This window comes from Elgaria multicarinata, chromosome 3 (genome assembly GCF_023053635.1).
Source record: "Elgaria multicarinata webbii isolate HBS135686 ecotype San Diego chromosome 3, rElgMul1.1.pri, whole genome shotgun sequence".
Lineage (NCBI taxonomy): Eukaryota > Metazoa > Chordata > Lepidosauria > Squamata > Anguidae > Elgaria > Elgaria multicarinata.
The window spans coordinates 99,148,316-99,173,961 of NC_086173.1; the positions used below are offsets into that span (position 1 = coordinate 99,148,316).

At 39.7% G+C, this 25,646-nt stretch overlaps 1 protein-coding gene across 2 annotated transcripts in view; it reads left to right on the forward strand.

Annotated features, from left to right (window-relative positions):
* The first annotated feature begins 705 nt into the window (after positions 1–705).
* The window catches only part of RBM6 (RNA binding motif protein 6), a 77,766-nt gene continuing 52,825 nt past the window's right edge, over positions 706–25,646 (forward strand). For both annotated transcript variants that reach the window (XM_063121069.1, XM_063121071.1), the window contains exons 1-6: positions 706–779; positions 8,983–9,072; positions 12,535–13,849; positions 14,314–14,403; positions 17,168–17,237; positions 23,921–23,994. In XM_063121069.1, coding sequence (XP_062977139.1) covers positions 9,029–9,072; positions 12,535–13,849; positions 14,314–14,403; positions 17,168–17,237; positions 23,921–23,994 — 1,593 coding nt within the window. In that variant the 5' untranslated portion in view covers positions 706–779; positions 8,983–9,028. The remainder of the gene's footprint in view (positions 780–8,982; positions 9,073–12,534; positions 13,850–14,313; positions 14,404–17,167; positions 17,238–23,920; positions 23,995–25,646) is intronic.

Genomic DNA, 25,646 nt, shown 5'->3' on the forward strand with positions numbered 1-25,646 from the left:
CCTAATTTGATATTCGGTGCATTGCCTATATGAATTAAATACTAAAAGTCTCGTTTTATTTGCAATTAATTTGACATAAAATCATATTATGAGTGGACTAAAAAGGTAGCAGCAAATTAGTACTTTTTCTAATTTAGGATTTATTTCACGTGAGGAAAGTGCTTTTTTTGTTTTTAGTTTTAATCATTTAAAGTCACGCCAACGGATTGTGGGCATGTGTGCATGGGGCAGAGGAGGGTGGGCGCGACTGAGAAACTGTAGTTTACGACGACTGTACAATGTAGCGTATTGTTAACGATGAAGGTAAGCGATGGAGCTGACACTAGTACGGATTTCCAGCCAAAAATCCCACGTATAAAATTCTCCTAAATACAGCAAGATTAATCTACGTTACTTGCCCTCTCATAAGTCCAAATTCAATACCCTATTGCAATGCAGAAGACTTGTAACTCACTCAAATGTCTAATCTTTAAAAATCACATCCTTTTGTTTTTGCGGGAACAGCTACGCTCAAATCTTGAGCTTTCTCCATTGTTTTCTATGGGCAGCTCCCACTTCCGCCCTGGAGGAGAACCACAAACCGCGTCTACAAGTCAACCTGGAAGCTGGGCGCTCTGTGCATGTTATGTCTATGATCAGCCTTACAGGCCATCTGGCGCGTTCTCCTAGGAGGGGCTGGAGGTCACATGGTCCAGCGTACCGGAAGTTCCGGTTTCTTCTTGATCGGCGCTGCGGCTTCGCTGGAGGCCCGGAGCGGCGGTGCCCTGAGTCTGTTTGTGGTGAGTGTGTGTGTATATAAATATATATTTAAAAACGTACGTCTTTATATGTCCCTTGCCGTCCATTTTGGTGATGGCGGCGGGACTTGCTCTGCCATAGTGCGCATCTAGGACCAGTCGTTTTCTGCTCTGGGCGTTTTCTTCTCGGTTTGTCTGTTCGAGAGAGGCGACACGACACGCGGGAAACGCGCTCTGCGCTGACAGGGCCACGGCGGGACTGGGTGGCGGGGAGCGGGGCTCTCGGGGTGTCTCTCGGTGGCTTTCACGCCTCCTCGGTTGGCGGCGCCCGCTAGGTGCACATTTGGATGAGGGGAGTTAAGAGGCGGGCGGGTGCCTCCGGGCCATCTTTTCCCTTGTGTTGGCGGGGTCGGCGGGCAGGTGGGTTACAGAAAGGCTCATCCGCAGACATGTATAAGGGGAGCAGCCGCTTGTGCACGACGAAGACGTTACATCTCAGTCCTCCTGCTGGTGTTAGCTGCGGTGAATGACAGGACTTCGCCTACTGACGGAGCGCATCTTCTGACGCTTCTCTTCCGTGTAACTTCAGTTGCCGGCGCTGGCCGAGATCTTTTTGTCTGACACCTTGGAGGTTGCTGCCGCTCCACGGGAGTGGGCTAGACGTTGTATCGCTGGTCTGACTTTGTATGAGATGGTTCCCTATGTCATTAAATTCCACCAGGGAGAGATACTGCAGTTGTACAGGTTTCTGCCCCGGGAGACGAATAGTTCAAAAAACAAAACGAAAAAAACCTAATTCCAGGCATATGTCATTGTGTAAATAACTATGCAGGGGGTTAAAACCTATTAAAATTAGATTATCTTAATGGGGCTGCAATGGTCCATTATTTCAAACTGGACAAATGGACTATAAATGCGAGAGCAGTTTTTAAAAGAACCCTGCTTTTTAAAGTAGCTACTTAGCTAAACTTCTGATAATGTTTGATGTCTTAGAAGAGGCATTTCCCCCTTCCCCTGGCTCCCAGGACAGATTGCCTTTTCTAAGATGATATCTTGGAATGGGGTAAAAGCCATAGTTCTTAGGAATAGAACAAATGCAGTAGCATTAGGTATTAATATTTTTTTTTAAAAATCTTTCAATTCTATGTTGGTGCTGCTGAGAATATAGAGAATGACAGCCTCTATTCAGAGGTCTTTATTGGAGGAGAGGTACATATTGGAAGACAAAATTATATAGAGCAGAATAATGACAACACAAATGGGCCAAAATCATGTCTGAATTTTTTTCACATTGCTGGCAAATTTTGTTTATTCATGTACCCAGAACAACCTTTTATCCAACCCTTAGTTCATCAGAACAAGGGTGGGTGCAAATGGGAAATAAAGCTATGTGGCTTTTCCCTCCCCTTTACATTTAATTCATACCTGGAAATACACATTAAGGGCAATAGAGCATATTTTTGTTTAAATTAGAAATTTTGTAAAGTAGAATTGTATAAAGCTACCCTATTTGACTGGTCTGGAAGCACCTAATTCTCTCTCTGTGTGTAGTACAATTCAAGATAAACCCCAAAAACAAAACCACACGAAATAAAAAAAGGTTAAAAATGAATATTTATTTAACAAGACAGCAACTTTGAGAAACACTCAAAACAGGACATCAATATATTTATCAAACATTAATTGATGATGATGATTAAAATTATGTTTAATTAAAATAAGAAATTTAAAAATGGATCACATTGAAGTTTGGTAAAATAAGGCACATACTTCTAGAAATATCTGATTTATCTAATTTCTTAATGTATTTATAAGTTTATGTGCATGTCTATATTCATTCATTATAGCACTTTTATCCCGCTCTTTATCCAAAAAAAGGCTCTCAAGGCGGCTTACAAAAATATTTCTTAAGACAGTCTCTGCCCACAGGCTTACAATCTAAAAAAAAAATGACACAAAAGGAAAGGGGATTGGGAGGGAGGAGGAAAAATGTGTGTGTCCCTTCACATACATGTTTTTCAAACATTGATTGTTGTATATTTCTTTCCATTTTTTTTACATATTTTAATTAAAAAAAAACACCCACAAAATTGGAAGACATTAAAAACTTGCTAAAAGATTGTTTTCACTTTTATATAGATTGAGAGGAGGATGGGGCAGGTGGACCTTCCAGGGAATATATATGCACCCATCAATTTAATCTCAGATGCTGGTGGGATACCAAGCAGAGCCTCCTCAGTGGGTGGGCAGAATCCTATGGGACCAATTGGCCCTTTAGATACCCTTGGTACAAATATACAACTTTAAAGGTAATAACTAGATTTTTTTTAGTTGGGCTTAGAAACAAACCAGGGGATAAAGCAGATTGAACAATATTCATGTAATATGCTCTCAATAGCATTCCCCTCATGATAATTGTCTACGCCAGCAGTTTCTTACATTTTTCAAAGGCAGCATATTGCAATAGTCCAACCTAGATGTAGTCAAAGTAGCCACATCTGCCTTTTCCAGGCAAGACTACAGCTGATGCACTAGCTGAAGCTGTGCCAAAGTACTTCTGACCACAGGAGCAACCTGGTTTTCATAGTACCCATTTCTGGAATTATTTTCCTACTGACCAAAAGTCCTTAGTGAAGCTAAAGAGGTGTGGGCCTGATCAAGGAGCTTCATGTTCACTACTCTTAGCTTTATAAAGGAAGAGTGAAATGTATCCAGTGACGTGGGCTTTCCGGTAGGGTGGGCAACCTCTTTCAGTCAGAGGGCCAAATACATTTTCAGAGAAGTAAAATGTCTCGGGGAGGGGGCACACATTCCAGTGGTGGGTGGGACTGAAAGCAAAAGGGGTGGGGCCAAAATACAAAAAATACCACTATATTGTAGCTTAAAGCTCTTTCTGCCAGTAACTAAGCATTAAGAGAGACATTTTAACCTTTTAGAGTGTGGGGGGAAATTGCACAAAATCTGGGAATCCACCAAATGATTGGGCCCAAGGCCAGGAGAATGGGGCATCACCATCTGGGAAAACCTGGAAGGCCAGAGTGGGACCCCAGGAGGGCTGGATTTGGGCCTAAAGCTGGAGGTTCCCCATCTCTGCTCTAGAGAGTGCTTTAACTTAACATGTTTATTTTGCATCTGTTTAGTAAACAATGCTAAAAAATACCCTGTATTAACTTTTTTTGTCCTAAAACATCACAAGAATCTGACCATAAATGTTTGCCCGGGGGGGGGGGGAATTAAAGCACACAATGTCATTTAAATGTTAGATTATGTAGAATTTTTATTGGAATATTAATAAATAAATAAATAAATATAATTTAATTGTAAGAAAAAATAAAGTGCTGAAAACTGTTGACACACTAATTCAGCCTTCCTTCTGGTGCCCTCCAGATGCGTTGGATTTGACTAGAACTCTCAGCCTACTCCAGTCAAGGAGTTGTAATCTGGTGTGTGCCAAGGTGCGGAAGGCTGCACTGGTTAAAATTAGCATCCCAAAGAACACTGTGCATTTTATACTGAGGCATATGTGTTTCAGTAACATATATGTATTCTCTCACATATTTGCTAGGGATAATTAACTGAAAAGCTAATTAATTGAAACTGCCCATCTTGCCTAATACTGTATTGGCAATTGACATCCATTCAGTGTTACTGATGAACTTATGAATTGGAACATTGTCCACAGAAAAATAAAAGCACTGGAAATTTTTCAGTGGAAATAAGTATAATAAATGTGTGGTGATTACAATTGTTAGGTTTGGGCAGAACAGAGGCAGGCCTTTGGGATTATGCAGAATTGTGACATTTCAAAAATATTTCACAGTACGCGAGAAGTGGACTTTTTAACCCCTTATCTGTTGTTGGTGTTTTCCTTGTTCAGTTTATTCTGTTTTTTCTCTATGTTCTATATTCCTGGTTGCATCTGTTGGTGTTTAGCTTTTGTGTGTGCTGTGCATGTGGAAATTAGATATAAAACAGAATGGTGGGGGAGGAGTGTTTCTGTTTTCCCATGAATGAAAAGAAGAACTTGTGTCATCTGTCAGCAAATTCCAATTCAGGAGCCTTGTACTCTGTCTGCAACTTAAACATTTTTTGTTTAAATATAGTGACCTCGAGGGCAAAAATGGAATATCCCTGCATTGAAATACTTACTGGTTTCTCTCTGTTGCCATTTCTAATGTATGACTTCTGTCCTTGTATTGTAATGCAAAGACCATCCTGTTTGTCTTGTGTAAACCATAGAAGGGCATTGTTGCAAATGACAGAAAGTTATTTACCATCATCAGAAAATGTAATAATTGCTTATTGTTCAGACAGCATGCAGCTATTTCTTCCATGGTAATTCCCGATCCTAAAGTCAGTGCAAGTATAAGACTATTTGAGGTGTGGTATTTTTTCTGCACAAACTTTTCACAAGCTAGAGATGACACAGAATTTGTCTTGGTAGTGAGACACAAAGAAGGGATTGTCTACAATCTGATACTGGGTTTCCTAAATTGGTACTCTACTGCACCCTAACCCTCTATTGTGCTGATATACACATCGACCTCTTTTGCACTTAACGACAGCTCAGAGTATGGGTTGAGTATGGGTTGTTGTTACATGCAAACCCTGCACAATGGTTTAACTGTGGGTTGTTAACCACAGCCTTCCAGGAAGAGAACCCATGGTTTGTTGTTAGGCTGTGAATCCTTGGATGTTCATGGTTAACATCCCATAGGTAAACAATAGTGCAGAGTTTGCATGTAACAATAACCCACAATTCAACCCATACTTTGAGTTGTCCTTACATGTGAACCAGGTCATTAGCTTTGAAAGCTAACCCCTTTGTTTATACCTTATGAGTGCAGAAACTAAAGGTATAGTTAAGTACAATATTGTTTCTGTGCACTTGTGATCAGGATCAAAATATTTAGAATATTTAGAAATAAATAAATAACAGTTGGCACATTTCCCCCCTTGTACTTAGTTTACTGGATTATCATTTTTACCTGCTGCTTTCCCATATATAAAAAGTAGTGCCCATGTAGATGCTATGTTAGTTTTTCAGGCACTTAGATATTTTTGTGTGACAATATCAGATTAATAATAGCATACTGATTTTTCCATGTTATCTTTAAATATACTCTATTATAGCCATATAAATAAATTCATAAGTTACTAGCCAGCAACATTTTTATGAGCCTGCTACCTTCTGGTAGAAGGGGGATAGTCCCTCCTGCAGCAGCCTACTGTATTTCCATGCTGGCTGCAGAGAAAGGATCGATTGCTTTGTCTCTCCTCCTCCAGCTTGCTCACTTACTTGCATAGGATTCCATGTACTCACTTATGGGGAATTCCTTTTTGCCAATGGCTCCAAGGCTAGTGCTTAAGTACTAGACTGCTATAATCAAGACTTAAAATCTCTCTTTTTGTGTGTGGAGAGGCCAATGTGTTTTTGAGTGTCTAGAATGTTTAAAAGATAAAAACCTTGGAAAATAAATCAATTGGACAATGCATTGGGTTGTTCCAGCCACACGTTTGTCTATTTCCTGGGTTATATTATTTCATCACAGACTGGGTTCGGATGACATGATAACCTATGATGGATTAATTCATGTTGTCTGGTGGGAGTTTTTTTTAACCCACAATGACTTACCGTATTTCTTCAATTCTAAGATGCCATCGATTGCAAGATGCACACTAATTTCAGTACCACCAACAAAAAATAAGCTTTGATTCTAAGAAATAATAAACGCACCTGCGATTCTAAGACTCACCCCATTTTTAGAGATGTTTATATGGGGAAAAAAGTGTGTCTTAGAATCGAAGAAATATGGTATTTGACCAAAATAACCCACTCTGATTACCTTCGAGCTTGGTTCGGATGACATATTAGGCAATGGAAGGGGGTGGAGAGGCAACTTACAATTCGTTATGTTGTCCCTCCCCCTATCATGCAGCTTAAAGTCCCGGTGACCTGGGCTGCTGGTGCTCCTCCTTCCCTCAGTCCTTCCAGCCCTATCCCATCATGCATTGAAAGTTCTGCCGGCTGCACAGGAGCGACTGGGGTGCTTTTGGCCGCTCCTGCTGGAGAACTCTATGACCTTCTGGAATAGTGCACTTATCGGGGGAGATTACACAATGGAGCCTGCTACACATTTTAATTAATGGGTCTCTGGATAAGCAATGGAGCAGCCCTGTTTGTTTGGGGGGGATGGAGCAACTCATCCCCCCCCCAGTTGTTTAAATTGACAAAATAATGTACTGTGAGTTGAGTGTCAATTGTGTACCTCCACATGACACAATAATCAAGACAACAGATGGTTGCCTCTCCCACCCACCCACAGTTGATTATCATGTCGTCTGAACCAGGCCATGGTCTGCACAGCGGGTTATTTAATGCATCATGGGATATTGTGTTTTGTAGTGGTCCCAGTGGGTTATTTTGGCTAGCTACAGAACTGTGCAGCAAGAGCAGTCAAAATATCTGCTGGTTTGCTGTTCGCTGGCTTACTGGTTAGGAACACCGTAAAGAAAACCAATCAGCTATGTAGACAATAATTGGTCCCAATTCTGCAAACTCCCAAATGTTATATGCATCACCCACTTTTGTGCACCTGGGATTTTCATTGCTTTCACAGTTAGGGCTGGGTTTTCATAGCACATCAGGTGCCTTGTCTGTAGAGGACGAAGGGTATGATGTTTGGTCCAAATCCTGCAATGCCCCTCCCTAGGTATTATAGGCATCTCCCCTTTTTTGGTGCACTTAGGATTTTCACTGCTTTCAGTGTTAGGGCGCTGGGTTTTCATAATGCATCAAGTGATTCCTTAGTATTTATTATTTACAATATTTATATACCACTCCCCGTTAAATTTTTTGGAGCGGTGTATAAAACAAAATAAAAGCAGAATAAAGACACATTAAAATAGATTTTTTAAAAACCAAAATGCAAAGTAAACCGTGGCTGGTCATCAAAAGAAGGCTAGTAGAGGAGGTTGGCTATGAGGTTTGGTTCTGATGCTGCAACCCCCACCCCCCCCAGATTTTCTAGCTATTCTTCCTTTTTGGGTCACTTGGGATTTTCCTCCTTGGTAAATTATTGCCCAGGGGATTGATAGTAGATTGGGTGCCTCCTGACTTGGGGAGGCTCTCAGGCAGGAGGACTTCAGCAGGGCAGGGGTTGAGTCAAACTATACACAGTAGCTTAATAAGCTATTCGCATTAGCTTATTAGCCTGCTTGTGTGTGGGATAAAATAGCTTATTAACTGTGAGCAGCTTATTAACCCACCATGGCTTAAAGTGATATCCGAATACAGCTGCAGAAAGTTCTTCTGCACATGGTAAGACCTAATATAACTAGTTCCTTTGTGATTAGTAATGGTAGTTCTGATCTTTCATCTTCCACTTTGAACATCTTGTGCATTAACTTAAACCAAGATAAAGTTATAGGTTAAATCAGGATAAAGTTTATAGGATTTCTAAGGCACCCTGGGGTGGAGTTCAGGAGGCACTGAACATATATAAGTATTCAGAATTAAAAAATACCTTGCCAATGTTTGGGGTAAAACACTTACTGACAAATTATTTCTTTGTGGTGGGTAGTTAAAGTGGACTGGAAATGGTTCTGAATTTCAGGTATTCCAGATGTGTTTAAGTTGTTTAACAGAGATTAAATAAGGACTCATCTGTATGCTGTGCAAGTGTGTGTATTTTTGGAGCTACCTTCCATGTGCTTTCTTTCTTTGCCTCTATCCTATCTCCATGTCTTACCAAGTCTGACAGGTGTGAATAAACAACAGCAGTGATAAAATAAGCTAGTAGTTGGTTTTGTTTTTCGATATGATGGTATAGTCCATGTTGGGATTTGTCTTTTGATGCTGTAGTTTAAATTTCTGTAAAGTTCGCTGAGACATTGAAGGGTCTGATGCTGAACCCAGGTGTATTGTTCTAGCTGTTGTTGATTCAGCTGCTCCAATGAAACAAAGGGCCTTTTACGTCTTAGGCTATGCAGTGGACCACTACTGGCAACTGGAAGATGTTTGATTTAGAATAGTTAAGTTCAACTTCCTGATGGAGGCACATGCTGCTCTGTACATGCTACTTCCTTGTGAACTTTTGAATCCCAGCTTGCAGGGTCAAATTGGCTGAGCAATCAAGGCCTTTTAAAAAATGTCAATAGATGACGTCTGCTGATTTAGAAGATAGCATACTTCAGGCTAATGGGTTTTAACTTACTTGGCTTTTATCATATTTGTATCTCACAGATTCTGTACTTCAACAACGAACACTCATTTTGTCATCACAGACAAAATGTGGGGAAATCCTCGACCAGCCAACAGAATGGGTCCTTACCGGTAAGTGTATTAACATGAAAAATGTTTTTGTAGTGATCCTTATGTCACATATGTAAATTACGGAAAAGCTTTGCTTCATAAACGTTATAGAGGATAAGGCCAGAGATATCAAGTAAATGTAGTTAAGCATCAATCTTGAGAATCATTTAGTATCTGATAAATTCTTTGCTGCACTAGTCCTAAATTGCCAGAGTGCAAGAGAGGTGTACCTCAGAAATAGGTATAAGTAAGGGTTTTGTTGGCTCCATGTGTCTTTGATATGCTAGCTAGAAACTTCTTTGGATTCCAGCTTATAAACCTAAAAACAAACTGGAGGATGGAATGGTATGGAACCCTGAACTGGAATGCTCCATATGGCAACATTTTGATGCAGGTCCCACTGGTTTGATTTATAATAGATGTCCAATATGTCTGCCTCTTTATGTTGTGGATGGCTCCTTCGTTGTAATTGCTTCCAGGTGCAAGCAAAGACATGATGTCCCTTGCCAACATTGTTTTGAAAATACTTCTTTGAAAGAAATATAATTAGACTTCAGTGCAATTTTTTAAAAAATGCATTTAAACATATAAGGGACAAATTTACAGTATTCACTGCATAACTGGAGATGCTTGAAGCTCATCCAGATTTGTATTCCAACTTAGTATGTATTTGGGAGATTTGAAGAGTTTTTTTTTAATGAAATCTAAATGCTTAGAGGAACTTTTGAATTAAGTCTTGGCAGGTATCTGCCAGAAAAAAGTTTCCACTTGGTGTTAGTCTGTTACATATGGTCATGGAAGAAATACTTTCATTTTGGATGCATGATGAAGAGTACACATGAGTTCGACACTTTGCTCCCACAAGTGGATGGGCTTGCTGAATGTAGCGAAACAGCACCCCTATGTGTAGGCTTCTTAATACTGATCCTCCTTATGTTCATGTTCATATGCGCAGGACATAAGCCTGACACTTGTGGGTTTTACTGTGATGCTGACTGGTTCAGACGATCGTGTAGAGAGAAAAAGCCACTGTGACTTCTCCCGCCACCCTCGCGTGCATCGTGAGCTTGAGCGCCACTTGCATAATTCCCTGCAATGCAGCACAGATTCGGACAACACGGCAACCTGTATTGCATCGCGGGAAATTATTATGCGGAGGTAGGGGAAACCACAATACCTTCTTCCTACATGATCATCTGAACACCCCCATTACTTTGCTATGGATTACTGGGACTGCATGTTATGCCTTGAATTACTGAAGGGTCTTGGGAGCATTTGGGATTTAAAGCGCCAAAAATATTTATGGAAGGCAGTCATATGCTCTGTCAGTACAAGAATCTGAGAACAGGGAGAGTGGCACTGATAGAAACCACATTTGTGGATTTTGAGAAAAGTCTTGAACGAGTTAAGTATTAATGTACAGCCATCAGCAATAGAGAAACGTGATCTCACTTACTAAAGGCAGCCACATTAGATGGACAAAAACTGTGAAGTTGGGGTGAGGGTTGATACATGAGGAGTCTTATGGATGGATTGTTGCAGATTGAGATAGAAGTAATATAGCTGCAAACTGAAAAAATAGTTTCCAGATTGCTGCACATCTGGATAGTACAATCAAAACACACAAGGATTGTCTAAAGCAAGCTTTGATCTTAAAAGGGCTTAGCTTCCTCACTACTTGATGCGGATGCATCCAAGTTTGGTTAACTATGTAATTTACTAGCCGTTATGAAAAATACAATGAGCGGTATGCATATGTTCACAGTGCTCAATGTTTTAAAGAATATTTTTGATGTGGCAAGAGAAATGGCTCTCTCTCAATTTGTGACAGGTGGCATAGATTGGCCATAGCTGGTTTTATATGACATTTTTTAAAATTAAAGTTTTGACCTTTGTATATTATGGTTTTAATTGTGAACTGCTCAGAGAGCCTTGGCTGTTGGGCAGTATAAATACGTAATAAAATAATAAATAGCTCACTGGTAGAACACATGCTTTTCAAGAAGAAGGTCTCATGTTCAAACCCCAGCACCTCCAGTTAGGGCTGGGAAAAACCCTTGTCTGAAACTCTGGTGGTTAGTGTAGACAATACTGCACTATATGATGGACTAGTGGTCTCTGTATAAGGCAGCTTCCTAGGTTCACACAGCATTGCAAAGACATTATGTCTAGTGATTATGTGATATAGATGAAATATGTAATGGTTCTAGCTTTATCAATGCTAAATCATGCAAAAAGGTTGTTTCAGTCGTATGTTCATTAACTGTGAGAATTTGTATTTTATTTTTTATAACCCCAAGAAATGATGTTAGAAGTAAGCTTTTTTACTTTGCTTCTGTTTGCTATATGATCATTGTTCAATGGAATTTAAACATTTTATTCCAAACTCCATACTTTTGAAAGGCATTTTCAAAATAATGTTGGTATCTTACACCTGGAAGTAGTTATAGCCTAGGAGTGGAATCCAAAACTCCTTAGGCAGTGTTCTACATTTACTCATGGAGATCCCAAATTCTCTCCTCCTAGCAACAGCCTCCAGTTCTCTCCTTTTCCCCGCAGTATGTAGTGTAGGCCTTCCATAGCAGCAACTCATAAAGTTTAGGGAAAGCACTCTGTATGCACACAGGTCTCTTTGAATCCCGGCCAAGAAAATCATATGTAACAACATTGGAAGGGTAGCCTGAAGTATGTATAGATTGATGGAATTGCTTATGGGTAATGCATCTTCAGATTGATTCCTTGTTGCTTCAGGGGACAGGCCTAGAACTAGTGGGTAGAAATTGCAGGAAAATAGATTTTAGCTAAACATTAGGAGAAATTTCCTAAATGTAAGAGCAGTTCAACTGCTTTGGTAGGTGATTGGCTGTTCTTCAGTGGAGATATTTAAACAGAGGTTGAAAGGCCATCTGTCAGAGATGCTAGAGTTTCATCCTTCATTTTAGATTGTTCATTGAGCAACCCTTTTCAACTCAATGATTCTATGTATGTCATTGGACATACTATGGCTATTACTACGTTTTGTGAGAAAGCATTGAGCAGAGGGTTGAACTCGATGGGCTTATAGACTATTCTATGATTCTATAATAGACAATTCCTTTTTAAGATGGTGGTGGTACAATCAGATTTAATGAGAATTCACTGGTTAAAAGAGCAGGAAAGACAAATGTAGTGGCTTCTTAAACAGAACTCTGTGAACATCCCAGCTGCATGTAATGCAAGACTATGTAGATTGTTACGTTCATTAACTCATTAATATTTCAGGTATTCCATGTTGAGTTCTTCTGGGAATTATGGTGAAATGGGAGTACGCAAGTTTACTTATCACGTCTGTCGTATGCTACCTCCTCTTAAACTACCAAACATCACTATCTTCTGCGGATCTTACTGTTGAACAGCTCTGTAAAAAGTTTAGAGAAGAACTTGCTGATGTGTAGATTACAAACTCGAAGGACATTATGAATAACACTGTCTTTATTTCTACAGTGGGAGCCAAGAAGAAAGATTTGCTCCCGGGTGGAACAGGGATTACTCTCCTCCCCTTGATAGTCTTGCTCAAGAAAGACACTCTGGCAACTTCTCTGGCAGAGAATCACTTCCTTTTGATATCCAGGGACACCCAGGCATCCTCAATCCTCAGTTTGCCAACAGAGAGGAACCTTCTTTCAGCTTTGGAGGTAGAGATGGACCTCATAGCGATTTCAGAGGTGGGGAGGGCCATTTATGTGAATTTGGAGGCAGAGATTACCCACCTTCTGACTTCCAGAGTAGAGATGATTCACACTTGGACTTCAGAGGCAGGGTGCCACTCCATCCAGACTTTAGAGGCAGAGAGATGTATCCAGGAGATTTCCAGGACAGGGAAGGACAGTCTATGGATTATAGTGGAGGAGATATTCCTCCTATGGATTACAGGAACAGGGATGCATTTCGTATGAACTACAGGGATAGGGAAGCTCATACTGTGAACTACAGGGGCAGAGATGATGCCCCATCAGATTTTCGTGCAAGGGGAACATTTGATTTAGATTTTAGAAACAGAGATGGATCTCATCCACACTTTAGAGCAAGAGACGTCTCTGAACAGGAGTACAGGGGCAGAGAGCAGCCATATTCAGATTTTAGGAAAAGAGATGCACCTGATATAGACTTAAGGGGTGTGGGTGCAGCTGACCTAGACTTTAGAGACAGGGATGTACCCCATTCAAATTTCAGAAACCGGCCTAAATCTCAGGCTGATCAGGATTTCAGGAGTAGGGATGTGCCACCATCTCTGGATTTTGCAGATAGGGAAATGCCCTCGGTGGACCCAAATGTTGTGGATTTCCAACACAGTCAATCTACAGTACCTATAACAGATAGAGAATGCAAGATAGAAGCGGCTGTACGTATTGTTAGAGAGAGGTCTTCCTTGGGTGTTCAAATTGAGGAGTTTCCACATTCAGAGCCAAGAGCCAGAGAAGAAGAATCCCAAGGGCAGAATCCTGAGGCTGAATCTTCTCTAGAGTTCCAAAATAGCCGTGGTCCTCTTCCCAATCTTCAGGACCAAGATAAGCCTCCTCAGGCCTTTGTTAGCACTCAGGAGCTTTCTGCGGGTGAACAGCAAGTATCTGAATCATCTGGTCATGGACTGAAGGAAAAAAGTGACCTGGATTTCCTTGGGCAGCAGGATACAGATTACAGAGGCATTGAATATCGGGATGTAGATCATCGGTTGCCAGGAAATCAGCGCTTTGACTATGAGCATGGGAAGTCTTTTGCAGAAGGAAAGTCTTCTAAAGATTCTCAGCCAGATCTTCAGGTATGTGACTTGTTGGAAAGTTTGTACCTGTAAGCATGTTGGCAAAGTCTTTTGGAGAAGATGATAGCATTTTGTTTAGGTAAACGTCATATGTTCTCTTCGTCTGTTTATTACTTCACCACTAGTATATGATGTTATATAACTAGTTATGATGTTCCCAAACATTCTTCCTTAACATTCAAATTTTCTCAAATCTTGTGGTTTTGCTATGTGTCCTAGAAACTGACATTTCTTATTTCTGATTGGCAGTTTAAAGTGTCAGATGTTATAAAGCTTACTTGTAATCTTTTTGTGTTTGAACATATGTAGGACTAAACTATAAAATCAATCTACTGTTTTACTGCTCATAAATCATAATACAACATTTTTAGTGAACTGGTGCACCTTTGACTTTCTATATTTGAATGGCTGTACATTTCCTCTGCATTATTTTCTTCAAAGTTCTCTTAATTTTTATCTTGAAGGACCAGGATTACAGGACCTGTCTCAAAGATATAAAACCAAGCAAGCTGATTCGACTAGGAAGAGTTCCTGAAACTGCCACAAAAGATGATGTAAGTAGTTATTCTCCTCCCGCTCCTGCCCATAGGTTATCTAGAAATATTTGATATTCCATACTAACAGTGTTCTCAACATGGAAATACTTTAAAATAGTTACATTTTCCTTTAATTTAACAATATGCTAACACTGTAACTGTTTACTGTAGAGCTTGAATGAATCATGATCTTTGACAATTTTGGCAATTCTTTTCACCCAAAGCACTTTTTAATGTGAGGTTGGAGTCCAGGTGTACTGCCCATATCTAGTTTTTCAGAGTACCAGATATACACACCCTGCATTGTGTTTTGTACTGGGACTCCCTAGTAGGAAGTGCTAATTTTGTTCTGTTTGAAGAGAAGAATAGGATTGCTAGCTTTCTAGTAGTGTTGGTGGTCACTTTGCCTCCTCTTACTCAGGTTGCTTTAAATCAGGAGTGGCCAACTTGTGGCTCTCCAGATGTGTTGGTCTACCACTCACATCATCCCTCATACCGATGAGGGCACCCCCACCCCAATTTCGCCCTGTTAGAGCAAACAGTAGGCAGATCTCTATAAACTGGAGATGCACAGCGGTGCATCAGCAAGGTAAAGGATGAAAGATCCCACAAATGCACAGTTTGGATATAAATTGGGATGGATTAATGCAGCATCAGAGAAGGAAATTAACACAACCCTTCCGCCTGCCCAGCTACTTAAGAGCTATCATGGTGCCAAATTTCATCTCTTTATCTTTAAAAATGATGGCGACGTAAGCATTTTTGTTAATTTCCATTGACTCAATGAGTGGTTATTCCAACTTTAAAAAAAATCCTAAAAATCAAGAGATGAACGGAACTGCTTTAAACTTGGCATGGTTAAAGCCCTACTTAAACTCTAGCAGGGTGCCAAGTTTGATCTCTTTATCTTTAAAAATAATGGTGATGTAAGCATTTTGTTACTTTCCGTAGACCACAGTGGAGTGGTTATCTAAAAACGGAGCGGAGCTTTGACAGGGCTCCTTTCTGCTTTGTGGGTGTTCAACAGTTTTTTAACTATCCCTACTCCGCACCGAAAACTCGAACCTTCAGATTTTCAGAGCGGAGTGCGCAACCCTAATGGCCAGGGCTGATGGAACTTGTTGGCCAAAACCTCACACCTGCTTTAAATTCTTGTGGCGCATAACTTGAATTTACTTTGCAACTTTTACCTTCTTTAGAAAAAAGCTCTCATTCTTTGACTGTAAGAGGCTTCTAAGCAATGTCAGCAGCACAAAGTTAGGTGAAGGCAGTCTTGTCAGTTGTGGAGATTTTAAAAAACCCGCCAGCGTTCTTAGTGTCAAAGGCGTTCTTAAAGATATCCAATTTTCATCAAGGAAAACTCAGACGCAATAGTTCATTGTAAATAAAAATTCTTTGGCATACTAATCTAGCAAGTTTTAAATGTAAATTCAGTGAATTAAGGAAAAAAGAAAACCAAAATAGTTTGAGTACATTTCAGTTTTTGTTGGAATATGACACTTGGGTTATTGAATTGAAAGCCCAAAGCCTAAAGCCATTACTAGCCTTTAATTCCAGAGGCATAATAGCTGTGTTTGCTTGTTGCAGCAGGATCATCCTCCCCTCACTCCCCAAAATCTGGTGGTATTTTAAAGTTAAATAAATTTATTATGGCATAAACTTGAATGGGCCTGAGCCCATTTCATCATCTGCATAAAAGAAGACATACTCTTCTTCAGGTTTTTGATTTTCACTTCCATTCATACTTAGGGTTGTAAAATTTCTGGAAGTTTTGAAGCCATTGGAAAAAAACCTGATTTTTTTCTGGGTTTTTCAAGGGAAAAAAACACAATTTTTTGGAAAAATTGAAAAAAATATGCAATGTTAAGACTTTTTACAGATTGAAAGTAACTTTATTACTCTAGGTACATAACATGGTATTATGTACAAGTTGGCTTGGCATAAAATTATATTTGGTATATTACAAGTACATTGTATTCAAGCAATTACTACAAACTGAATTTACTTTTTTAAATTTTTACTTTTTTTTGTAACAAGTGGAGCTACAAGCTCCTGAACTGTAAGGAACACCTGAACTGTAAGGAACCTCTTTCATTGGAGCAGGCAAAAACAATTTAAAAACAACAACAGAGGAAGCCATCAACATTAGTAACAAGGAAAATTATTTATGTCTCCACTGGTCCTTCATAGTGTCAAGCAGACATAAAGCACCCATTCCCATAAAAAGAAGTGAGAAAAAAGGGGGACCAAGATTCAATGAATATGCATGAAGTTTAAATCAGACTCATTTTCTGAGCTATAACTATCACTATCAGTTTCAGTCTCTGCTTCAGTGGCAGTGCCCCCTAGAGGCAGAAATGCATCTTGCTCTTGTGCAGTCTCCGTTTGCAACCTAGGATGTGCTTGTCCTCGGTGCACAGAACTTGTAATAATCTGATACTGTACATAGTTTTTAAAAATCATTTCAAGAAGTAAACATATGAATACCTTGTCTTAAACATTTTATTCATCATGCTAAAATAAAACATTCCATAATCCATATTTTCTTCATTTTTTCCCTTCAATATTTCAGAAAAACAAAACAAAAAAGGCTTTGGGAAAAAAACATCCCCCTCCCCTTAAATTATTCCAGGTTTTTTCTGGGCCTACACATCTCTATTTGTACTACATAGAGTTTAATATTCCCATCGGGGCCAGACGTAATGTTCATTCTGTGCTGAAAATGTTACTGGTTGCAATGTAGGGCTTGGTACTTAACACGACGCTTGGTTTGCCTCTCTAGATTCTCAATGCTTTCCAAGCATGTGATGGGACACCAGTGAAGAACCTGCGCCTAAAAGATTATACTACAGGTGAGAATTTTTTCAGTGTTCTTTGTATTGGGTGGGTATACATTAAAACGTCAAAAAGCTTGTACTGGGTGACCTGTCTTACCTTGTAATTATAACTTCCTTTGCTGACATCCTAGTTACCAATGGTTTTTAAATGACTCTTGGGTCATCTAGTCTGTCCCCTTGGCTTCTCCAGGGTTGACAGCTTCAGGCACAAACTCGGCAAGTCAGTATTAACCTTGAGGTTAGACACCTATGAAAGACAGAAAACAAAGCTCTTCTAAGGGAGCCTTCAAGAGCTCACATCGGTTTGTTTTCCAGTGAATGTCCCTTATTAAATCTTCTCATTGGGCAAGCTTTTGTCTTAGCCCTGAAATAATTGCCCTGTAACAACTGCTTTGTAAATAAGGATGCATCTGTTTTTAGAAGCATCAAATGCAGATAGCTCTGAATGGGTCAATGGATGTTTCCCAGACTTCTATATTGGGTGGTTTTTCTTGTTTCAGAGGATGGCTTGTTTACAGCTTCCTGGCTTCACTTCCTATGTTCCTGACTGGTACCCAGACGAATTTTGTAAGGGAATAATTGGTAGTTTTCTGAATGGGATGGGAATAAGATTGGCAAAGTTAAACATGATAGGGAATGTAGAAAACAAAGATTACAGTTCCAGATGTGGGGGAGATATGCTAGAGGAAAATGGAGAGGACCTCTGGAAATCTTTCCCTTCTTGCTCCAGTCCGATTGTAACATAAATCTCCAAAAGGATTTAGAATCTGAAACTTCTATAAAACAAATTATTGTATGTAGGCTATTGTGTGCTTCGGCATTAGTACATCTTATTTTCAGGGAAGCTATGTTGTGTTGGGTTCAAATAGCTCACTTATATAGGTGCAGTCCAGATGAAGTCACTGGGCATACTTACGTTCTTGCAAAATATTTTTTTAAAAAAGTTGCCCCCGTAGTACCCCCCAAACTGCTTTCAGGATTGCCAAGTTCAGTATCGGTTTGGGGACTTGGCATAGGAGCAGTTTAAAGGGAAACAAAATATATGAATTGGTTTTTGAACTTGGTATTTAAAGAACAATGTTTGGCTGCTTTTATGGCAGTGTCTTAGAAGAAGCCATGTAGAAAATGCAGGTTACTTTCGTAGTAAATAATGGAGCTATTCAGATGTAACAGCAAACCATGGTTTGGTGTTCTGAGTCCGGTTAGTGCAGTCCCTCCTTCCCTTGCACATGGAGATTAAAAACATTGATCATAGTTTGCAGCAAAGCCTGGTTTACAGTTTAAGCTGAACCTAGAAAGTACGCTTTATGGAAACAATAGATTGCCCATCAACCAGGATAGCACACCACAGTTTGAACATGGCTTGCAGGCAAAACAACAATTTGAAATGTTGGAACAAAACTGTTGACTATGGTTTGGTCCAGACTATGATACAAAGTTTTTGATCACAACATGCAGTCCTGAGGATTGTTCTTGTGATGCAAAACTATGGTTTTGTATTATGTGTAAATAGACTCAAAGGGTCCATTCTGCCAGATGCAAAAAATTGTCAGTTAGGGCAATTGTTAGTTCTTCCTACAGTATTCATACATCTCAGTGACAAAGGAGCTCTCTGTGATGTCTCCAACTAGGAGGCAGGTTTGAAAGAGAGCATATGGTCAGTACCTCTCTGTTGCCCTATATATATAACTGTTTACAAATTGTTTGCAAATTTATGAATGGCATGCCAGGTATATTTCATATTTATTTATTTATTTATTTATTTATTGCATTCATATCCAGCCTTTTTTCCTACAAGGAACCCAAGGCGCCATACATAATCCTCATCCTCCTCTCCACTTTATCCTCACAACAACAACCCTGTGAGGTGGGTTGGGCTGAGAGTCTGTGACTGGCCCAAAGTCACCCAGTGGGTTTCCATGGCTGAGTGGGGACTAGAATCTGGATCTCCCAATTCCCAGTCCGACACTCTAGCCACTATACCACTCTGCCTCTTTTTAAGCGGTTATATCACATGCTTCACTATTTCTGTTTCCAGGGAGGCTAAATACTATTAGTAAATAAAGCAATAAAACCGTATATTAAAACACCACAGATAATAAAACATAGCAAGTGCATGCTCTTACTTATTTTCATGATCATCTGATTTTGCTTTAAAAGTTTAAGTGGATCTTTTGAAGTGAAAAATCCTAGAAAATGGAGTACAATATTTAATACGTTTCAGAGAAATGTGCTTCAAGAAAGAGGTGGGATTGGATAGGGATGTAGTCATAAATAGAATTGTGCCTAAAGTCCAGTAGTGAATTGCAGAAACCAACACTAATGTAGGGCTGAGTGATTTTTGACAGTATTCTGTTGTTTCACTGGGCAACTGTGGTGAAAACACAGTTCCAAAGAGCCTCATTAAAGCAATAGAAAAATGGGGGGGGGGGGGGAATTGACAGGAGAGACATTTTATTATTTATAAGGAGGTGTAAACTTATGTTAAATTCGGTTTGAATTAAGGTTTGAGTTGGCCACCCATCTATTTTAAAATACTTATTAACCTATCGTGTACCCATCTGTTTTTAATGGCTGGGATCCAAAGAGACCCACATGCAAGTTGAAAGTGCTTCTGTCTGCACACAAAGGGAAGGAGATGTTTGTTGATTTTCCTTTCCAATTGTAGTCCTTCTCTGTGCATTTAATGCTGCTCAGGATGGACCTGCAATGTTTTAGAGAGCATGGGACATTTCAGTGGGAATCGGAACAGATCTCAGGTTATATATTAAAATGCTACACACTTAGATCTATGGTGGGATTTGAGATCCCTTCAAACAGTCTCCCTATGCTTCCTGAAAAGTTGCTCTCAAACCTCAGGGACTGAAAGATCTAGCCAACTATTTACACACCTTTTAGCAAAAGTCTTAGGTTTGAGTTGAAAATACAGGGGAAAGATCAAGGGATGTGCAAGATTCAAAATGCGGAGAAATTTCTAGATTGTTCAGACACCTAGGTTTTGTGGGAAGTATGTACTATTCTAAGCCATTTTGATACGTATTTGTAAGAATAATACAATATCTAATAAGTATGCTAATAGTGACTGAATTTGGGAAGGAAACAAAATATTTGTTCTCGCCTTGTTATTCAAATGTATTCTGAGATTAAGAACATTGAAAGCACATTGAGATTTGGGTTTTACAAGGACTTGGGTTTTGTACTGATGATTTGGTAGATGGGCCCTAAGGGGGAAGTGTGAGTAGGCATGTGAGTTTGTGCAGGGTTTTCTATGATGGGTGGGAACCTCAGGCCCAGGGGCCAAACCCGCCCCTCCTGGAATCCCAGTCTGGCCTTCCAGTGTCCCCCAGAAAGGCTTTCCCCTAACCATAAATCATTTGGTTGTTTCCCAGCTGGCAGTAGCAGCTTTAAGCTACAGTACGCTGGTATTTTGTACTTTGGTTCCATTCCCTTTGCCTTTAGTCTTGTCAGCCACTGGAATGTGCCCCCCCAATCCCCCCCCCCCGAAATTGAGTTCTATGCATGGGCTGAAAGGAATTCCCCATCCCTGCTCTTATGATAACATCTGGGGAGCAAAGAGGAGGAGTTCTGAGCTGATAGACATATGTGTGTGTGTGTATACAGTACACACATTGGTGAAGAAGGGAAGCAAGGAGCACCCAGGGAAAAGTCTGGAGAAAGCAGATGAGCTGGAAAGAAAATAGAGTTGGTAGGAATAGTAGCGAAGCCTCTGTAAGGCCAATTCAACCATGGCAATCCTAACTAGGTGTTACTTTCTTTGTGTACATAAATTGCAACAGTTCTTCCTGCATGTAATTTGCTCTTTATATGTGTTCTTATTAACCTGCGTTCCTCTAGGGATGTTGGACAAATACGCAAAAGAATCAGATGAGTTCAGGCAGATACTAGAATACCAGATTGGAATAGCTAAAGCCCAGTAGTAGAGGCAGAGTCCCTGGTTTCAAAACTAGAAATGAGTTTGTAGGGGTGAGAGGAGGGTTTGTTGAGGAGACCACAGCTAGAAAATTGAGTAATTCTGAAATACTTTGTGGGAAATAAGTTTGCATTACTATGTGGTCTCCTTGGAGTGCTTTTATTTTACTTTAATATATGCTGAAGCAATTTATCGGCAAATGTCAGATGAAAAGTTCTGGATTTTTTCAGCTTCCTATGATTTGTTCACCTTGGGCATTTTTAATGGAAAGGTGGCGGTATAAATATAACAATATTGGGTAAGTGCTTTAGGTGCAAAGAGTGCTTCAAGCTACTTTTGTCTGTGCTGAAACATCTCTCTTCGGTCCCTATCTTACCCATCACTGATTTCCGCCCTCCACTTTGGCTGCTGCCTAGTTCTATCAGAAAGTACTTGCATGTGAAACTGAGTTCTCTCAAGGTCTGCTGCCTGATGAACTCTGTTAACACATGTCTCACAGGTAGGAAGTTGTAGTTGTGAATTCCATAGTTTAACTATGTGCTGTGTGAAGAAGTACTTCTGCTTATCTGTACCAGATCTCCCACTATTCAGCTTTGTGGGATGGTCCCATGTTCTAGTATTATGAGAATCTCAGTACTTTTTCTACACCATGCACAATTCTAGACAGCTCTGTCATTTTGGTGCTTGTGCCTAGTAGAAAGGAAAATGTATGAGCTTTCACTCCAGGCTTCTTATTTGCTCTTTACTGTACTTTCATTGCTAGAATTAAAATTGCAATGAATAGTGCATGTTTATTTCACGAAACTTTAGTTGAGCCCCATCTTGTAGTAAAAGTCTAGCACAAATTTATTTCAGTGCAGATATTCATAAATCTGATCAATCCTTTTCTAATTGTCTATTCCTGATAGTAGCTCTATTGCCTATGCAGCTGTGGGTCGGGGGAGGGTGCAGCCCATAGGGGGGACCCCCTCCTTTTGCAAGCAAGTTCTGTCAGCATGGGGATTTTTAATATCAATATAAATAGTTGGATTGATAAACAAGTAGTTTGTAGTTTCGCCTTCAAGAAATGTTTAGAGAACTGTTGAATTGATTACAACAATATCAGAAGCAGCTCACTCTCCAGTTACATAGTTCTTTGTAGTTTTGAATATTGATGTACTCTATCTGATGGGGAAGAAATCCAGAAGAAATAAACAAATTGGAACAATCTGTAGGGCAGAACTTGGGGATGCTGCTGAAAATGACACCACCATGTTCTGCCCCTTTTCCTTGTAAATATGTGGCAATATTTAGTCATGTCGTGACATCATTGTATGTTTCCCTGCCCGCTGCAGCCAATACTGTGGAGTAGGGATGGGGACACATCAATGTACATGACATCCTAATATTTCAAATTATGTAGAGAGAGGGTGTCATTGGGGTGCTGTTCTTAGCAGCATCACAATGTCACCTGGAACACACAGTTTTGCTCTGTTCAGGAGACGCAGCATTACAAACTATTTTAACACAAGTTGCCACTACGTTGTCGCATGAAGGCAGATACCTCTTGATAAACTCAAATGTGCAAGGAAGTGTTCTGGCTTTTTTAAAAAACAACAACAACAAAAAACCTCGATGCAAACCTGTGCTGGGTTCATCATGGGTAACTACTTCTTGGTGTTACAGTATTGGCTCTGGAAGGCCATCACTGCATTAATTTGTGATACCTGCAATCCAGGTAGAACAGAGTACATAATGCCTATGGTTTGAGTGTTTTGTGGAAAGAATGGAGGCATCTGAGGAGTTGAAACACTCAACACACAATGTTCTCTTCAGCTTTGTTATGAATTATACCGATGCAAATCAGTTCTTGCAGTTTCAGCCATGGAAACTTTGCACACTGTTCCTTGCTTAAGTGACACATCTTCCCCTGAGCAAACCTTGGTTTTAATTTAGATGATTATGAATCCTTGATAATTTTGAGGTAAGGACATTTTTATGTGCCTTTCTGACCTCCATTTCAGGCAGATGGGTGCATTCCTTCTTGAAATAGCTTTCATCACTAGTAAAGATTATTCTTTCTTAATGCAATATAGTTAATTAATCATTACTATACTTCAGGGAAAGCTTATAAAAGACTTCAGTGTTTGCTTGTCCTTTATCCTGGACTACTACTGAAGAAAACAACAACAGTATTTTAGGATATTCTCATTAATATTTTTGTGGGTTTTGGAACTGCATTAGTTCAGTTTATAATTTTTTTTTAAAGATTGAAATTTCTTGATCTTACTTTACACATGGAATGAGAAAGATTCCTGGCCTTGAATACAAAAGTTAACAGTCAAAAGTTAACACAGCCAAATAGAGTATTTGATTTCTTTCTTCCATATGTGTTTAAATATTGCTCTTGAAAGCAGACTCTGTCTGGATTTTTGATATGGATATTGTGTTTCTTTTATGTTTAGCTCTGGAGTGGTCAGTATCTCCTTAACATCTACAGGAATGGGCCCATTACACTATTGGTCTTTTTTGATAGAAAGCCAAATTACTTACTGTATTGTATAGTTTCAGAGGCAGTAAAGAGAATTATGGGCTTGTGGTCAAGTACTACCAAAGCTTGAACGAATCCAGTTATAAAGAGCATCAACTGTTGCTTTTATTTTGTTTTGTGGGAAGCATAGGGTGGCGGTAGTTGGGTGTGTACTAAGGGGAAGGGGGAATTGGGTGCTGAAAATGTGGCTTTCTGGCACTAACGCAAATCCCGTCTGTATTTAAATGCTGTCCCCAGGTTACAACTATGGCTATATCTGCGTGGAGTTTTCCCTCTTGGAAGAGGCCATCGCCTGCATGGAAGCCAACCAGGTTGCTTTAAACTTCGGTCGAAAATGCTGCTAGAAGAATTTTTTGTGGGGCGGGTGGACATCTAGTGACTCGTGAAACAAAGATTCAAAGGAAGGCTTTATTCCAAAATGTACAACATGGCAGCTAATATGCTGATGTTTTCCAAAAATCTGGAGAGGCTTAATGTTTCACTGAAGGAACTCATGTTTTTTTTTTTCCTGACTAGTCTTGCCCATTCAAGTTGTGCATGCTTTGCAGGCTTGATGGATTCAAAGTGCAGTAGTTACGAAAAGGGTTCCCAGTTCGGCTCGTTGTCCTTGTGAGTTTGTGTATGTGATGGATTTCAGGTGACAGGAGTTAAGCTTGCTAATCTCAGAACTTTCACTTTCTTCAGGGTGTACCGTAAATGGAATCTGTACTTTCTCTAAACGAAATCGTGATATGTTTGAATACACATACCTTCCCTATGTTTCCATGGGCTAGACCACTACTATTCAGCTGTGAATGAAAAATCCTGTTTGCATGCCTCATTTGTCCATGTGCTTTCATCTGGTGGGTACATTTGGGGCTTCGTTGTTTGTTTCCTTTTGTGTTCATGTTGCCTTTATGCAAGTTGGAGCTGCATAGGAGAGGTCTGGCCTGTTACAGATGCACCTGGTTAATCTGAATGTCTTCAAATTTTCTTAGAAATAGAAAGCTGCTCATATTAACTATAAATAATAGTATGGGCTAGATTTTTATATTGAATTTTATAAGTAAAAAATTGTGGTTGCAAATTTTTAGAAAGTAAGCCCCATGTGTTCCACACGTTATAGAAGTGACCCAAATTCTGAACTATTTATACATGGGAACCCTTCTTTATTATTATTTATTACATTTATTTAATACATTTATATACTGCCCCATAGCCAAAGCTTTCTGGGCGGTTTACAAAAGTTAAAAACAGTGAACATTAAAAACAAATATACAAAATTTAAAACCCTAAAAAGCATAAAATACAAACAAAAACAGACAATATCCATTAAAAACAACTATTCTGGGGTCATGCATGTTATCACACAATACTTCATATTCAGTTTAAACGCTGACTTCCAGTTTTTGGCTATTACCATTCTTGAAGTGGTAAATATTTCTTGTTAAATTCATGAGGTTAAAAACAATGTTGCATAAGCGGAACTCTGCTGTGAGATGTTGGGGGGGGGCATGCAGGGGAAAGGGCAAATTGTTATACCAGTGGTTTCCAGTCCATTGGCTGACGACTAGTGATGGATACAACCCATGAGAGGCAGAAACACTATGTCCTGATAATGTGATGTCTTATACCCAGTGATTCGAGAGATAAATTTCCCCCACAAATTTAGCATCACCAAACATCTTATCAGATGCATATTTATCCATTTTAATTGTGGCTGGGGTAAGGAAGGTCATACCAGCCTTTTAAGCTTGTGGTTATTCGCTGACACACATCACAATTCTATAAAATATCAGTCAGTAAAAAGAGATTGCATGTTCCAGATGGCATTATGGATTGTGGTGGTTAAATACACAAGGTATAGACAATGATTGCTGCAGCTTAGTTTTGCGATTTGTTTCTCTCTTCCTTGGGCACAATCCATAGGCAAGTTCTCCTATGTAAGCCCTTGTAAAAGTGAAGAAAAGCTATGGAGAGAACT